Genomic DNA, 16618 nt, shown 5'->3' with positions numbered 1-16618 from the left:
AAATTTGTATTGCCAATATCTTTATTGATACCCTGGAAAAAGATCGAACCCAAATGAAATTCCAAATTGACATGAGCCAAGCAATGCAATCTCAATTTATCACAGGTTAAACCAAGTAGCTTTGCATTTTGTAGAGGGTTGCATACAACAGTTTTTAGCTGGGGTAGAGCCTACTACATGCATATTGAACAAAATACTTGCATTGGAGCAATGGCTCTTTTCCTGTGAGGTAGCGTCTAATTGCTTCTAACTGAGTCATTTGACGGTGCTCAGGGTGTAAGTCAGTGTTGCAATACGACCTGTGAACATGTTGTCAAAACATAAAATTTTAATATGTATAAGCATGATCTCTCTTTGTCTTTGAACACAAAGAATGGGGCTCAGCAAGCACAAACAATATGAAATCAAGAAGGGTAACACACCAATTTCATGCTTTGTTTAAGGCTTACCATTCATCTGCTAAAGATACATCAGGGTGCTCTAAATCATGTAAACCTGTAGCAGGAATAATAATGGGTTATTTAGGGAGCAGTCTGGGTAACAGATGGTTATTTACATACACTCCATAACATAAAGCCATACTTCTTGGAAAGTGCATTATTATCTCAGTGTAATAAATCACAGTAAACTATGTTCAAGTACACTTTAGGGTCTACCAAACTGGCAAAAGCCAACTAAATCAGATCTAAAACCGAAAAGGCAGGAAAAACTTTTTTGTGCTGATATGTTTAACTCATACAAATTACTCCTATGATATATTTGAAGTTAGAAGAAAACTTGAGCAAAGAGAAATACAAAATGCTAGAAGACTCCAATTCATACTTGTTCTATACAGCTACTGAAGTTTATATGTTAAAATATGTACTTCTTATTTCATGAGAGTTGTTCTCTTTAAAAAATATATATATATTTAAAAAGAACAATTCCCTCAAAACCAAAGCACACAACCCATGAACACAAACAGCAATTTACATGATTGTTCAGAATAAGTTTATTGTACTAGCAGGTCACGCAAATGCTTGTAAATAAGAATGATATTATTAGTTATATAGCACAATAAAAATGTACTTTGGCAATTTTAAAAACTCTTAAAACACTTATCAATAGCCAATAAGAAAACAGGGTTCAGAAGGCAGGGTCTGAGTTTAAACTTCCTAAGTACACAATAAACAATGACAGAGCTACAGGGGTTAAGGAAAATAGGGAAGTCAAACGTAGAACTATAATTATAGTCTGTGGGGAGGACAGTGAGGAGTCAGTGACAGAGAATCAGTGAAGGTAAGAGTGGAAGAAAAGGAATGGTTAGTTACGGCTATGTTAACATTTCTGGTGATACATCTGGGAGGCAATATCGGACAGACTGGCTGAGATGTGTGGCTGGATTAAAGAAAATAGGTGAGAGGTGTGTTGGGAACAGTTTGGAGAGTTAGCAGCTCCAGGTCTCCTGCCATGCTCTCTCTGTGCTCTCTTTCTATCGAGACATGCATTTGCTGTGCAAGTGACTCAACTTTAAAGCATTTCTTTTTACAACTCTCCTGGGAACAGGAATATATTCATGTCCATAAATACAGCTGAGGAACAAAGGGCTGAAGAAATAAACTATCTTGTTTAACATCACTGATGCAACAAGAAGCAGAATTGGACATGGAGACTTAAGCATAAAATCCGAAAGCATTCCTCCACTCTTCTGAAATACCTCGGCTCTTCCTTCACCTTCAAGAACCTTTTTGCCAAACAACTTTATCACCACTCATAGTTGAATCCTCCACTCATTTTAGTTGTGGACTTATCAAACAGCGAAGTCATAAAGAAGAGTTTTTCCCCCAGTTACTTCTACTGTTATTATACGAATGCGAAATGTAAATCCCTCTAGACAATGCCCAAAGCACTTAGAGCTCTGAAAGACTTCATAATGTACAGTCTGTGAACAAAAAAGCCACAGTCATTACGGTGCTCCCAGTGGTTACTTCATTCAGAAACCACCACAAATAATTAACATTGGACCCTGAGTGATTCTCTGGAACATTGAGAGAGGAAGACGGAAGATGATGCCCATCTAAAGAAGATTCACAAATGGTCTGACTGTGCTTAACATAAATGAGGAAGAAAATCTCATGAAGGAAAAGATCTTTAGAAAAAAAAAATCCAATTCTCTCATGGAATCTGCAGAGAAACATAAAACCTTTAGGTCTACCAAGTCAACAATAAAACTACTGTGTGAGCAATGCAAGAAGGTAGGTATCTTACCTTCTTCTACAGTTACATTCCCTCTGAAGAAATATTTTCCATGTCCTCTAGAGAGAGCCACACCTAAACTGTGCAAAGAAATAAAGCAGACCTTGAAATCTGCGAGACGAACAATAGCAGACAGAGCTATTTTCATTTCTAACAATTCCAGCTAGTGTACTAAGATTAATTTTAAAAGTGTTTGTTTCCAAATATCATATTTATTGTTCAACCAGCTGCTTCAGTTCTGATGTGCCTGCAACAACTGGCTGTATTTATGTGTGCTTGGAGGTGCAGTAAACCATTATTCTCTAGCAATCTAATAAACAAGCCCCTCTAAGCCCACTGCTGTTCACTCAGCATGAGATTTCTTCAGCTGAGCCTTGAACATGCCCATGGCCTCTCAATGAAGGAGACAGCTCTTTGTAAATCAGACAAAGATGCTGAAAAACTACGTAAGTGTGGGAATGAATAGAGCTACTGAGAGGAAAATAATTTCATGTGTAACAACAGCATCATGAATCCTTTTGGACTAATTTTTCAGTGATTCATAATTTTAGCTACTTTAACTTTTTTGCATTAACTTTGGCTTCATAAAATCTCAACAGTTACATACCCAGTTCTAGTTTGGTTTTTAGTCTACCATTTAAAGTATTTAAGTTTAGTGAACTGGTTTGGGTATCCCACGCCTCTCCGTATTGAACACATATACAGAATACCTTCTGGCATTCATTCGTTCATTCATTCAAGAGGATTGTATGAGGCTAGGAACCTGCCAGTAGTCAGTAAGACTGAAAATGCATGGCCCGATACTTTAAGTACATGTAGAGGCACCAACTCCAAGAGCACACATGCTGCAATCAACAGCTCAATCTGGAAACAGGCTGAGCAGTAAACATCTTTGACACTATCAGTGTTCACTTTAACAAAGGTTGCCTCTGCTGTCTTCCTGAATCTATACTCCTACCCATCAAAACGAGAGATAGACCATGCTGAAAAAGGCAAGACAGTTTTCCTACTGTATTTCTGTCCTAAGAAACAGAACTCACACTCCATGCATATATGTAGCCCCGTATCTGTTTACTAAATAGGGCAAGAATGACAGTGCCACAGAAAACAAACAAACCAACCAACCACTGAATTTTACCACCTGTGTGTGAATTTTAACAAGAATAAACACATGCATTAGAGATCAGAGAAATGTACCTATATTTTCTCTATGTGGAAATGTAGCTCAAGTTCTATTAAATGGTTCCATTGAAGAAAATTTCAGTTGAGTATTGCAACTACCAGCCTCCTGCTTTAAGCGTGAGGTACAGTTAATGTTTTTTCATTAGTAGATTATTATTAATTCAAATATGAGCATTTTTAAAGTGACTTCCTATCTTTCTTTTCTTTTCTTTTTTTTTTTCCCCTCCTAAGATGCATGCCAAAATAACATGGATGACTTACTCAGCTTTAGTTATACAAATACACTGAAGGTAGTTCAGAGAAACAAAATATCCAAACCTCAAATTGGAAGTGAAATACTATCTCATTTTACATTACATTTTTGTTGTGGAAAAAAATCAAAATGAGACTCAATATGTAGTTCCTTAAATGGATTATAGTATTTATAGCTCTCTGAGTACTTGCGAAAGCCTTTCGTTCAATGTAAACCTCAACTGAATATTTTTTTAATGAAACATAAGCCATGACAAACACTGAGACTTTGCCTGGGTGAGTTTGCACAAATTTTCCATCCTTGGAAAAGCTGAAAGGAATGCTGGTAAGGTCCTTTTCCTTGCTATTTTCAGCATTGTCCAGGGATATTTTATTGTCAGCTTTTGCTGATGAGCTTTTAATGCGTTCACAAGCTCTGTACAAATGCAAGACCAATAAGTCTGATGAAATGTTCATTTATTATGGTCGGCTCTACCTGAATGGAGTACCCTTGATGTCTGTATAATAGTAGTCATTTGTCATCACCAATACCCGCTTCTAGATTCAGAACAAGAAAGTCAGAAGGGGAGGGGGGAAGAAGTTAGTCTGCTATAAGAAATGTATAAAAGATCAAGTGATTAGTCACTGATAAAATTACAAGCAATGTTTACATTCAGTGAGTGAAAAAAAATATACTGCAGTGAATCATAATTATGGCAATCTTAAAAACTGATAAAAAATTAACTGCTTGCTTTATATTTCGTTCTAATAATATTTTACACATTGTACCCCTTTGTCCACTGTCTTCTTCACTTCCATGGAGAATTTTCCTGTTTTCCGATTCACCATTGCATTTCGGAGCTGAAATGAAGGAAATGTGTGTCAATTGATATATTTGCATTTTCTGTAATTCTTTCAACTCTGAGTTCTCTGGTACACTCATTTGGTCCAAGCAGTACTTAATTTTCTTCATTTCTTCATTTTCAGTAGTTCTGCTACACACTGAACAACCCCCTTAAAGATTTTATTGTTGACTCTATAGGCCAAGACTCGTGCCACACAACTTTGTGCAAGTTGCTGAGATACGTAAGATACGAGCTTTCAGCATTCTTCATAATTAAATCGGTTTATGGATCTGGATCTCATGTGGGATAAAGAGTGTAACTGACTGACTACTGTTCTGCAGTCACTGCATACGAAGATAAGGACTAGGTTCCCAGCTGGATCTAGGTGCAGTTAGATCCGGGCTCAGTGTTTAAACACATCAACGATTATACCTATAATAACAAAGCAAAAAAGAGAAAACTCCACTTACCCTACACTATTCATTCTGCTTCTGCTTGGGCTGCATCCTAATTTAGCACCAGAAACTGCATCTTAACTGCATCAGAAGTCAGAACTAGCAAAAGAATGGCAATCCATTTGATCAGTAACCTGTTTCAAGGGGAACAGAGAGCCGCAGTGCTCTGTGATTCCCTCTGGTCACCCACTGGTGTCCAGGTACCCCTTCCAAGGTAATACATTCTGTCTCTGTAATGGAAGCCCTAGGTCAGTCATAGCTTTAAGAATTGGCCTGGACCTCTCCCTCTCAAAGTCATCCAAAAGACTTTTTAAATCCCCTTCAAAAACATGTTTCATTACTAGATAAACAAAAAATTCAAAGCAGCTAGAGAAAACAGAAAATAAATGAAAAAGGGTTTATACACAATGAGCTACCTGCTGCTCTGCAAGTTAAATCTGTTACCACAAACACTGTTTTTCAGTAACTTTATTCTAGCCTCTACATGAGCTGCAGGCTCCCAAATCTGTGCTGCAAAGTCCCTTACCTGTCACCTCTAAAAAGTCTTTCCTTAGCACACCTGTTTGCTCCCTAGGAAAGAGCAGCCTTCCTCCCAGAGGACATCCGCTGACACAGCCTCTCTCTTAGGTGAACATGCCATGAGGATGAAGAGTGAAAAAACCCAACTATTGCCCACCAGGTCTATAAGCCAAAATGACCTGCAGTGTCCCAAACAAGGAGTAGGCGCTACCCTGACACAGCCAGGCTGAGTGCAGGGTCTCTGGGCTGAAACTGAACGATGACGAGACATGGTTTTCAAGAAATCCTCAGCCTTAAAGTTCTGAATTTGACTATTTATCAGGTCAGGACTTTAGGGAAGAAATAAGAAAGTTACTGTTTAGCAGTTATACCATCCATATATGGAAGTATTTTATTTGAATGCTCTTCGATTTAAGAACGGAAGAAGCTACTTCTTTTGCCCTATATGCTTAATTAATGGCACAGATGAAGAAAGTTTAAGGCGGTTGTTTCAGGATATCTTCAATTACAAAGTGCAATTACTATACTTGTGGGATTATTTGCAGAAAGAAGCACCTATAAATCTTTTGCAGCTGTAATTTCATTACAATAGGAAAATTTCACTGTCACTAATCAGTTCACAGTCCCTCTTCAGGGATATTCAAAATGTAGAATAATATTGACAAAATGAGCATTTTTATGTCTCTTCTATTGCTTATCTATCTGGACACAATTTTGGACATCGTGTTATCGCTGAATAAACACCTCCTGTTCTCCCGTACCTCATGCCAAATTGGGCAATTCAGTCAGATTTTAGAATCATAGAATCATAGAATCATTCTGGTCAGAAGAGACCCTCAGGATCATCGAGTCCAACCATAACCTAACTGTAGCACTAAACCATGTCCCTAAGAACCTCGTCTAAACGCCTTTTAAACCCCTCCAGGGATGGTGATTCCACCACTTCCCTGGGCAGCCTCTGCCAGTGCCTGACAACCCTTTCTGTGAAGAATTTTTTCCTAATATCTAATCATTTTAATGAATAACTGTGAAGACAGTCATATCAACACACTCTGCAAGCTTTCTGAGTTAGTATGGAGTGAAAAGAGAATGCCCAAACTTGCCAGTGAAATATCTGGTTTTATTCTCAGAAATAAGCTGAGCATGGCCGACCTATCCAAAACTGCAAACTTTGCAACTCTTTAAATTTAATTCTGGGGCATCTAGATTTGAATTAACAGTCTTACTCTTCTGTCAGTGAGTGTAAAAGAATAATTTTTAGCTAGAGGCATGTATAAAATAAAGCATATATTTTACTGTAGATTTTTTTTTTTAACAATACATAATATGCAATTCTGGAAATATTTTCCCATTTTAAGTTTTGTGGTTTTGGACTTGGAGAGCTGGTCTTAATTAACCATCTACTTTCGAACATTTACAGAACAGTTCCATTTATCTTTAACATGGTTTTCATTTTTCTCCTATTGGTGCCTGCAGTTGTCTAAGACCCATTTCTCCCACAAGCCTCAGGCAAGTCATAGATTTACTAAAAGGGCCTCCAAACTCTCAGTAGTGTTTAAGATCAAGTCTGCATGTGGGATTTGGAGTTCTACTTTCCTTTTTTTTTTTTTTCTTGCTTGCTGTGATTACATTTCTTGGCTTTGTAATCCGGTTTCTCGGCTCTTCTGCAGTTTCATCTCCCTCCTCAAATGCATAAAATAAGTACTGCCTCAGTTGGCTTCAAGCCCCGAAACATTCATTCATGGTCTTTTTAATTCAGAAAGAGAGATTTCATTCAGCTAGAAATTATAACAAAAGAATTTTAAGAAGTGAGTTAATAAGAAAAAGGTTTCTGTCCAAGTTGAAACTTCTTGTCTTTGGTAGTGCATATTCCCAAACTTTGCTGGAAGACAGTGCTAGTTTAATAAACTGGTGTTAAAGATTTCTATTTCTAATAAAATGCAGTAACAGCAAGATAGCAGGTACTGTCAACCTGGAAAATAAACTGATGAATACATGTTTACACCAACTCTATTTCACGGTGAAAAAAATTCTAACCTTAGTTATGCCACCTTTTCCATATTGTATCGCTAGAGAAAACCTATTTCTTCATATCTCTTCAGAGTAATACACACTATTACTTCTTCAAATAAATATCTTCCAATCAATTGCTAACAACCCAGTTTCACTGCTGTAGTATGAAATCACTCTGTATGCAGTAAAAAGTAAGAAAATGTCTTAATTAGCTTCCATATAAGTGTCTCATGACAGTAAAATATACGGGTAGTAGTCTATGTTATTAAAAGCAGCTATTTGAATACGTTAATTCTTTCCCTTTACAGTTGAATAAACAATGGTTTACTACCCAAGCTTGGAAAAAATCAAGAACATCAAATCCAAGGCCTTGGGTGAGGCAAAGCCACACATAGCTCTCAAGTCAGTAAGTGATGAAGTTTTAAGTCTCCTACACAATACTTACCATTTTCACTCAAAATTAACAATATTAAGTAACTGCCTATTACATAAGATCAACAAAAATAACATGCACTTTTTGGACTCTCATTTGGATCTTCACATCAGAAAAGCTGCATAAAAAGATGGACTTCATTACAATAATCTACAGAACTTCCTTCAAATTCCATTCACATTCTAGCTCTAATGCTAATAATGACTCTGCCTGTAGCTCCAATATTACTTTGTTTCATATCTCCTTCTTCTTCATTCTTTTATTAGTATTTCTGACCATTAGCCCTTCTGAAGGTCTTAGTAACATGGTATAAATTACGTACATATTATTTCACACAAACATAAAAAACTTGTAATGATATACGAGGCTTACTTTTAAAAATAGCTGTAAAAACATTATTTGTTTGAAATTGCATTTTTTCCTATTTACATGCTTGCATGAATGCCTCCACTTGTGTGTGGCACTGCTGAGGTATTAGGACAACATTTGGAATGTTAATACATTTTTCTACAATATTTAACCTGCTGTTTTTTCAGAAAACATTTGGTCACTAATCATCAAACAGCAGATGTGTAGGCTGTTTTACAAAACCTATCTATTGGGGGATTATTTATCAAAGAATGCCTGCTTATTCAGGCATGCACTAGTGAATTATCAGCATTGATAGATGGGGTCATTCAAGGAAGTCACTACGACACACCTGTATTATACATGAGTATTGCTGCTCCAAAGCTACAACAGAATATCCAGGGGTTTTTTTCTATTATGTATTAAATATTTATCTAAATTAATTTCACTTATAATTTATCTCTTTTTCACTCTTACATACTGGGCAATGGACCTGGATCTTTTCTGCAAATGTAATGATCAATTTAGTCTATTTGTAATGTAGATTAACTTCTTTTCTCCTTCAAATGATGAAACAATCAGAAAGGCTGTTTGTTTCTATGTTACAATTGAAAAATACTTTTTAACAAACTTCTTTTACAGGAGAAAGGGAAAGAGGTAAAATGTACGTATCATCAAAATGTGAAATAAAACTTTTTGCAAACCAACCAACCAAATAAACACAAACAAAAAGCACTGAAGACACAAAAAATAAATAAATAAATAAGATGTTTTAAAAGCTGTACTCAGCTACAACAATAACACTTGAAAGGAGAGAGGAAAATTTAAAAGGTCATTTGGAAAGGAATGGTTGAGTAATACATGATCAGAGATGAGAAAAGGCAGGTACAAAATATGAAGTCAATGCGATTGTCGGGATTGCAGAAGACTGCTACAGTACATGAAAATCTAACGAGGAAGCCTTGAAGAGTGTATGCATAGAAAACTGCACAAAGCTATACAAGAAACATTAAAAAAATGAAACTTTAACTAAGCAGGAACATGGCCTCCTCAGAGAGGATAAGGACAATCAGGACAATCTATCACCTGATAAACCAGACATCCCTTAAAACATAAATGAACTGTTTCACTATTCACAAAGGGGGTGGAGAGAGGGAGGAATGCAAGATATATATTTTTTAAGGGAAGAGAAAAATATAGACTTATGTCAGAACAGGGATCAAGAAATTAGTACATCTGAAGACTGACAAGACTCCAGGGACAGCTGTACGTGATCCATCCCAGATTTCGGAAGGACATGACAAAGTAAATATGGGAGCCTTCAGTGGATATGTTCAAACCCTCTATGGAAAAGTAGAGGTATGAGGGACTTGAGAGAAGCTAACAGAGTACTGATATTTGAGAAGGGATTGAGGAGACATCTATGAAAATATAGACATGCAGTCGTGACTTTGGCAGTAGGGAACTTATGGGAAAAACTAAATTACAGGACAGAAAGGGGAACACCTGGAAAGTTACGATTTAATTAAGGACAGTCAGCATGGATTCACACAAAACGAATCATGCCTAACAAATTAGATTTATTGAGGAAGTAACAGAAAGACCAGGCAAAGGTTAAGCCATGGACATAAGGAAAGCTTTTGATACAGTACTGCAGAAAAGGCTAAGCCTGCAAGGCAAGAAAGAATAAGATGAAGAGTGAACTACAGAGTAGATGGAACACTGAAAAACGAATTTAACTGAAAGGATTGTGTGCATAACAGCTGATAGACATAGAATGCATGCTTCTGCAGCTACCCATATGTCCGAAATCAGGAGTTTCGACTGAATCTGTGCTCTAAACAGAGGTGAAAGAATCCAATTTTGTTTATTCATCTGTCATTTTTTGATTTTGTACATTAAGGAAAACAGCTCTCCTTACTTGCATTAAGGAACGAGGGATCTCATGAAGAGAAGTTAAACTCATTCCTTTATTTCCAAGTTTCAGCAGTTGTCTGGGCCAGCCCTAAAGAGATAGCCTATTCACTTCTCTAGCACTACATGTGTGATCCAGTAAAAATACATGACAGGATGCATGGAGAATGCAAAGGTGATGAGTTTTACCAAAGATACAAAGAGTCTGTGTTTGTGGTATATGCATATGTAAGGGAGAATCAATACAAAACAGTCATAAAATTCTGAATAAAGTAAAAGGGGCTATTGTCCTTCCCTTCCTGAGAGCAGTCGGGTGGCCTCTCTAATGACTACTTAAACAGTTTCCAGGTACAGTAGCGGGATGCAAAAACATCTTCTGACAGGGTTTTAAAACACGTCACTTACCACATCATCTCTGTCTTCCCACTCGACCTCAGAAAGATCCACACTACTGTAGTTGGGCTTTCTTCGTTTCTTCCCCTCTTCATACTGGCATAAAAAGAGGGAAATATTCAGCGCATCCTGTTTTATTTGCAGAAAAATTTTGTATCAGAAGATTTTTTTGAATTTGCTGTATGCGTGCTGATTGTATGCAATACACGTAACAGTATGTACAATTCATACAAAGTGCACCGTGTTGATGCACGTCTGTGAACTAAAAACCTACATCACACATGATTACCTCCATGATCTCACGACACGATACAAAGCTTTTCTTGATGGACACGCTGGGAAGTCAAACCTTCTTCTCCCCATATGGAAAAGACATGAGACCTTGATCTTGCAGTTTATGTTAAATGTTTCAAACTAGCTCTTTCAGCTGTACAGGAGGTTATATTTACTATAAACTTATCAACAAAATGTTTGCCCATTTCCCTTTAAACAACATAAGATGCAAGTCTTGGGAAGTATGGTGATAATATTTGCTGATACCACATTTTATCTACAACTTCACGGGGGAAAAGTAATACACTAATAATGACAGTTTATATTTTTTATCACTAGTCACCGCTACACTGTAAATTCCACATTTAAAACAAACATTCTAGTGACAAATTGATTTGACACTGAGATGTTTATAACGTAGGAAATTCTGCCCTCTGCTGAACATTCAATATCAGAGAGCCTACTAGTGGAAGAACAAAAACTGCACAGTGGAAGAAGAAAAAAGAACTTAGGAAGAACTGTGAATAAAGAATCTAACTGGTTAAGAAAAATTACAAGCATATATTTCAAAAACAATTAAATTTGTGAGAGGATCAGCATCATGTGAAATCTGGTCTTTTCTCTTTTATGATGTGTATAAGTGGGAAAGAAAACCACAAGTCTTTCTATGAAATATGACAAGAGACATTGGGAAACTGTGAAAAATCCCCAAATTGCTTTTGTGATTCCCCAACAATAGCATCACAGAAGGACAGAAAATATACCTGCAAGGCAGTATATATAGTTGATTCTCCTCCCTCAGGCCAGGACCAACTATACCATAAACCAAACCTGTCAGTGCTTGAGACAGCCAATTCATCACTGAGGCCAGTGGTGCAGGAGCTTTCACTCACATTCTGCAGATTACAGAGAGACTAGAGAGGCCAAAGAAAAATCTTGCTCTCTGAATATTAAGAAGGTTATTCCCATCCTGACTTTTTCCTCTCTAAACTAAAAGATTCACTTGCGAATCCCACAGTTGCTTTTGTAGACTACAGTATTTACAAATCGGCATGACAAAAACTTCCCAAAGAACAACAAACTTTAGAAAATATTGACTACTGAATCATAATCATAAAGAGATTTTGAGATATTAGTAGCACAGTAAGGTTTCTTCTAGCACAGGCTTCTCTGAGACTCCTTAATTTTTGCTCATAATAACTTGGATACTCCCAACTATTTCTACAGATTATTCTTTTGGGAAACTATGTGGGAAAAAAAATCCTGAAACAATTCTCATTCTTCTTTTGAATAACCAAAAACCCTAGCAACTCTGTTGGTGTAAGTCTTAGACTAAGTTCTGAGAATTCATGCAGATGCAATTGAAGAGGACTTTCATGTGCTTTTCTCTTCCCTCTGCTAGAAGCCACCATTCTTGTAACAACAAGGTTTTCTACTTCTGGGCTAATGCTATTTCACAGATGGGTAGAGAGATGTAAAGAATTTCTGCTTTCAGCACATGCTTATACACTAGACTGTGAATTCAAGCAGCTCAGTGCTGTGATTCATTCTTCCTATGGGACAGCTCTGATAGCCAAGGAGATAACTATACTCAAATTCTGAAGTACAAAATTTGCAGCCAAAATAGTTAAATCTCACAATAATAAAATATGAGAGGATGACATTCAGTTCATTAGCAGTGCTTGATTTTTGTAGCTTTCTGTGTTTTGTAAGTCTTTCATTATGGCTGTAGCTATATCAATATTATCTTTAATCTTTACAAGGAGTAACTATGTCTAGCCTTTGTGGCTTCACCAATTAACCAGGAAAATCTTTGATCTGATTTAGTTATTCTAGTAAAGAAATGGTTACAGTCAAGCTCTGAAACACTGAGGGCTCAGAAGTGTTACACAGAAGTTAGCTGGGATCATTTGAGTAGAGCAAACAACTCCTGTACTGCTTCCAATGTTTAATTACATCCTTATTCACAGATGTTGAAGAGCTTCTGAGCTATACTACATTCTCAGACATATGTGCAAGCCTTACTTATGACAATAGGAGTTGATCTTCTATGTCTGACAGCAGAAGTAGGCTTCAAACACAAAGCAAAATATTTGCATCATATTGATTATGGAGTTTGTATTTACTTTAATAATATAGATTCCACACCTTGCACTCAAAGAGCAAAACCAAAATCAAATGAAGAGCTGTATGAAACATTCAAAGTTCTTCAGCAAAGCCAAAATTGGAAGCATTCATGCCTCAAAATTTCAGATAAGCAGAAACAAAGCCAAAATCCCAATGCTCAACCAAGGGTTAGGCTCTGTAAGCACTCGAAGGACTTGAAAGTTCTTAAACACATTTAGGACAGGAACTAGTAAAGTACTGAGATGCCTAACCCCTTGTTCAGCTCTTACACTTTAGGCACTACTGTTTAATTGCCTACATAGGAATCCAATAAGTGAAGAGTAGATTTATGTTACAGTGCAGAAAAAGAAGGCAAAGAAAACAAACCCCAACTCCCAGCAAGGACGAGATATCAAAAAATAGCAACTATTTGCACGTCTGTGTAGCTTTGCTTACAAATCTAATCTTCATTAAGTTATTACCTTATTCCCAGTAATAAATGTACATATCTTTGTGCTTATGTAACTAGGGCCTAAAACATAAATGCAAGTAGATCAAATTTAAAATACTTCATAACACTACTGCTCAATTGGCAATTCTTCTCTGGCTTCTTTCTAGTTTTACTGCTTAACTAATTTCTTAGTAAAACTTATTCATGGACACTGAAGTAATTCACCAGCTTTTTTAAAGGGCACTCATCTATACCTTTTTGTCTGGCAGCAAAATTAATCTAACTTTTTATCTCTAAGACTCATGGATGAAGTATAAAATGCTGATTGAAGGCTGAAGCCAAACCCATCTGCAAGATTACTGTAAAGCATTGAAACAAATTATTAGGGAACCCACTGGGAAAGACAGAAACCAGGCGCTCTACCAAATAAGTCTGATTTGAGTGCATGAGGAAAAGAGCTAGATTTTAACTGTGTGCTGTTAATCTTCTTTGGCCATAATAAAAGTATGGTGATATTATATTGTAGTTAATCCGGAGAAGAAGACACTGAAAAATTTAAAATACCTAGACTAGAATACAAGAATCTTCTAGTCTGCTCAAAACCACACGATAGATCCAACATATTTTTGTTTGTGAAAAGAACATGGGAAATTATTTTGTTTGGTAATCAGAATGAGCTTTATCTTACTCAGTGTCTTTTATTTGAGGTTTGGCCAAACTCTTTTAGCACTGGATGATTCAAACAACATGTGATGTGTACTGTTTAAAGACTGAATCACATTTTTTCTCCACCCCGTATACAACAATTTACATCTGCCATTATTAACTGGTTTGGGTTTGTTTTTTTTTTTTTTACACAAGCAGTCCCAAACCATCTGCATTGAATATGACCTGCCACATGTTTATAAAGTCAGAGTTTAGCAATCTGATCATGGAGAGAGCAAGCTACGTCTTAACAGCTGCAAGCCTTGGGTCTAAGGTGATTGGAATTTCTCAGACATTTTCCATCTGGGTAATGGGGAGGTAGGAGAGAGTAAGTTGCTGTGACAGCAGTCTTGGAACTGTCAATAGATTTTAGCAAACTTGCTTAGCCACACTTGTGGAAATATCTATGTGAAATTATTATAGCAAGAAAGCACCCACTAAACAACAATAAAAGCTAGAGAGGTAAAATAACTTCAAAGGAAAGATCTTCCTCTCCAAACTATTATCCTATGTACAAAAGTAAGGAATCAAAAACCAAAACAATTCTTTAAATTTTAAAATGCAGCATCAATTGATTGGGTTTCATCTTCTTGGATTAGTACTTCAAAATTAGAATAATTTATTAATCTAAGCAGGACTTGCCAATGATCTCAGGTTTTTTTGTTTCAAGGAGACAAACTTGGACATAAGCAAATATGTTTTGTTGAGCTTAAACACATAATATAATTGCAGGTAAAACTGTAATTTACATTAAGCCACCCTGTAAAGGTATTCTTGTCTACAATGTTTGATAGGAAAGGTTGAATGAACAAATATCAGAGGAAAAGCGTCATTAAGTAAAATTACATGCTTCTCCATGCAGTTTTAAATAAACACACACAGATTGAATACACTGTCACTACTGTACTTCCCTGGTCTAGGCAGTCATTCAGCTCCTTCCCTTGTCTAAGATGCTGGACACTAATGTTACCTCTCAGTTATTGTCTAGTACAGCTCTGATTGACATGATGCAAAGACTGCAGCTGTTTGAATGGAAACTGCACTGAACTTGACCTTACTTGGTCAATACAATAGCCAATACCAAGACCTTTGCCAGCTGTCCACCCTCACATAAGCTGCTACCGAGTCACACCATTCCTTATTGACGCGACCGTGCAAGGTGAAAGCTCAGCTTACACCAACTCAGGAGGAGAATCCTCTGTTTCTGTCACCAGTCGTTCAAACGTCTCTTCTTTGCACAGAGTAAGGCAGGAGTATATTGCTGCTTCCTTTCCTGGCTCCAAAGCGGGGTATGTCCCTGAGTCTGGCACTTCTCCCAAAAGAGCCCTGTGGCCACTCTGCTGTGTAAAGGTGCACAGAAAGGATGGGGAGGGGGGCACTTCATCCCTACTTTTCAGCAAGGATTGTAATAATTCTAAATTCTGTTAACTATGGATTAAGTCCTTCAACATTAGCCCATTAAAAAAATAAAGCTTCCATCGTAAAATGCTTAAACACTATGGGACAAAGATAATGGAAAATACAGCGGAAGGTTGTAAGAAGACAGAGGAAGAGATCACTTCAATAGAGTGATTCATACTCTGATATTAAAAAAAAAGAAAAAAAGTAGTGAAAAATTCCCTTCACTGCTTCACCTGTTCATATAACATCACCCGCAGCGCCACATCGCTGCAGAACATTCTGCCTGGGCATACATGTGAAGCAGCATCCTACCCCAGTATAAATCACTTGTGCTTGGCTTTTAAGCTCATTAGTTCATTTGGATTTTTTTTCCTGCTCACATGATTCTGTTTTGTCTTTTCTGATACTTCCATTTCATCATCTGCATTAGGCTGCAGCTGCAAATGATATTTTATTGATCTGCATTTAATCTTGAATTTGTAGAACACTCATAGGTGTCCAGTCAAAACCAAAGCTGCTTTCCATACAAAGCTCTTTATTTTAATATTTGAAAAGGTAACATCTTGATTTTCTTAGGAAAATAGGAAGAACAACTTCCCTTTCCAAAGAGAGACTTTAATGACAAGCCTATTGTTTCAGATGTTAATCCAGAAGTTCCTAGGTTTGGGTTGGCAGTAAAAACCAGTTATTTTAGACTGATTTTTCTTGCCAGATGGCAGTGAAAAACTGCCACACTATAAAATTTGCAGAAATACTGCAGAGAAAAGCTGACAACAGGAGCCATGTAATTTCCTAGGGAAAAGAGAATAATGCAATTCTAAGTTTCCATGCAGAGAAAAAGTAGGAACAATTAGATGCACCATGAACCCTCCAGCAAAGGAATAGAAGAAAATTATTCTCATGCCATGTGTATTTAAATTACTCACTCTACTTACACTTGTAACCATGTTTAAATTACAAATGGTACAGTAATGTTTAAAATGATGAAACAAAATATGGAAATGTACAAGGTGAGTAAAAGCAAATACAAAAACCAGCTTTAAGTCACCTACAGACTGGATAAAGAGCATATGGGCTACGCTCACATTTTCAGGTGGATTGTAGTTGTTAGCAA

At 36.8% G+C, this 16618-nt stretch overlaps 1 protein-coding gene across 1 annotated transcript in view; it reads right to left on the bottom strand.

Moving 5' to 3' along the window:
- CACNA2D3 (calcium voltage-gated channel auxiliary subunit alpha2delta 3) overlaps window positions 1-16618 on the bottom strand; it is a 437844-nt gene that overhangs the window by 88057 nt on the left and 333169 nt on the right. Inside the window, exons 18-23 of the mRNA XM_065642557.1 lie at window positions 10581-10664; window positions 4438-4509; window positions 4145-4206; window positions 2248-2315; window positions 450-495; window positions 202-299 (exon numbers count right to left, since the gene is read on the bottom strand). Of these exons, the coding sequence (XP_065498629.1) occupies window positions 202-299; window positions 450-495; window positions 2248-2315; window positions 4145-4206; window positions 4438-4509; window positions 10581-10664 (430 nt within the window). The remainder of the gene's footprint in view (window positions 1-201; window positions 300-449; window positions 496-2247; window positions 2316-4144; window positions 4207-4437; window positions 4510-10580; window positions 10665-16618) is intronic.

Source organism: Caloenas nicobarica, chromosome 11 (assembly GCF_036013445.1).
Source record: "Caloenas nicobarica isolate bCalNic1 chromosome 11, bCalNic1.hap1, whole genome shotgun sequence".
NCBI classification, from domain to species: Eukaryota; Metazoa; Chordata; class Aves; order Columbiformes; family Columbidae; genus Caloenas; species Caloenas nicobarica.
This window is presented reverse-complemented; position numbering and strand designations above follow the sequence as displayed.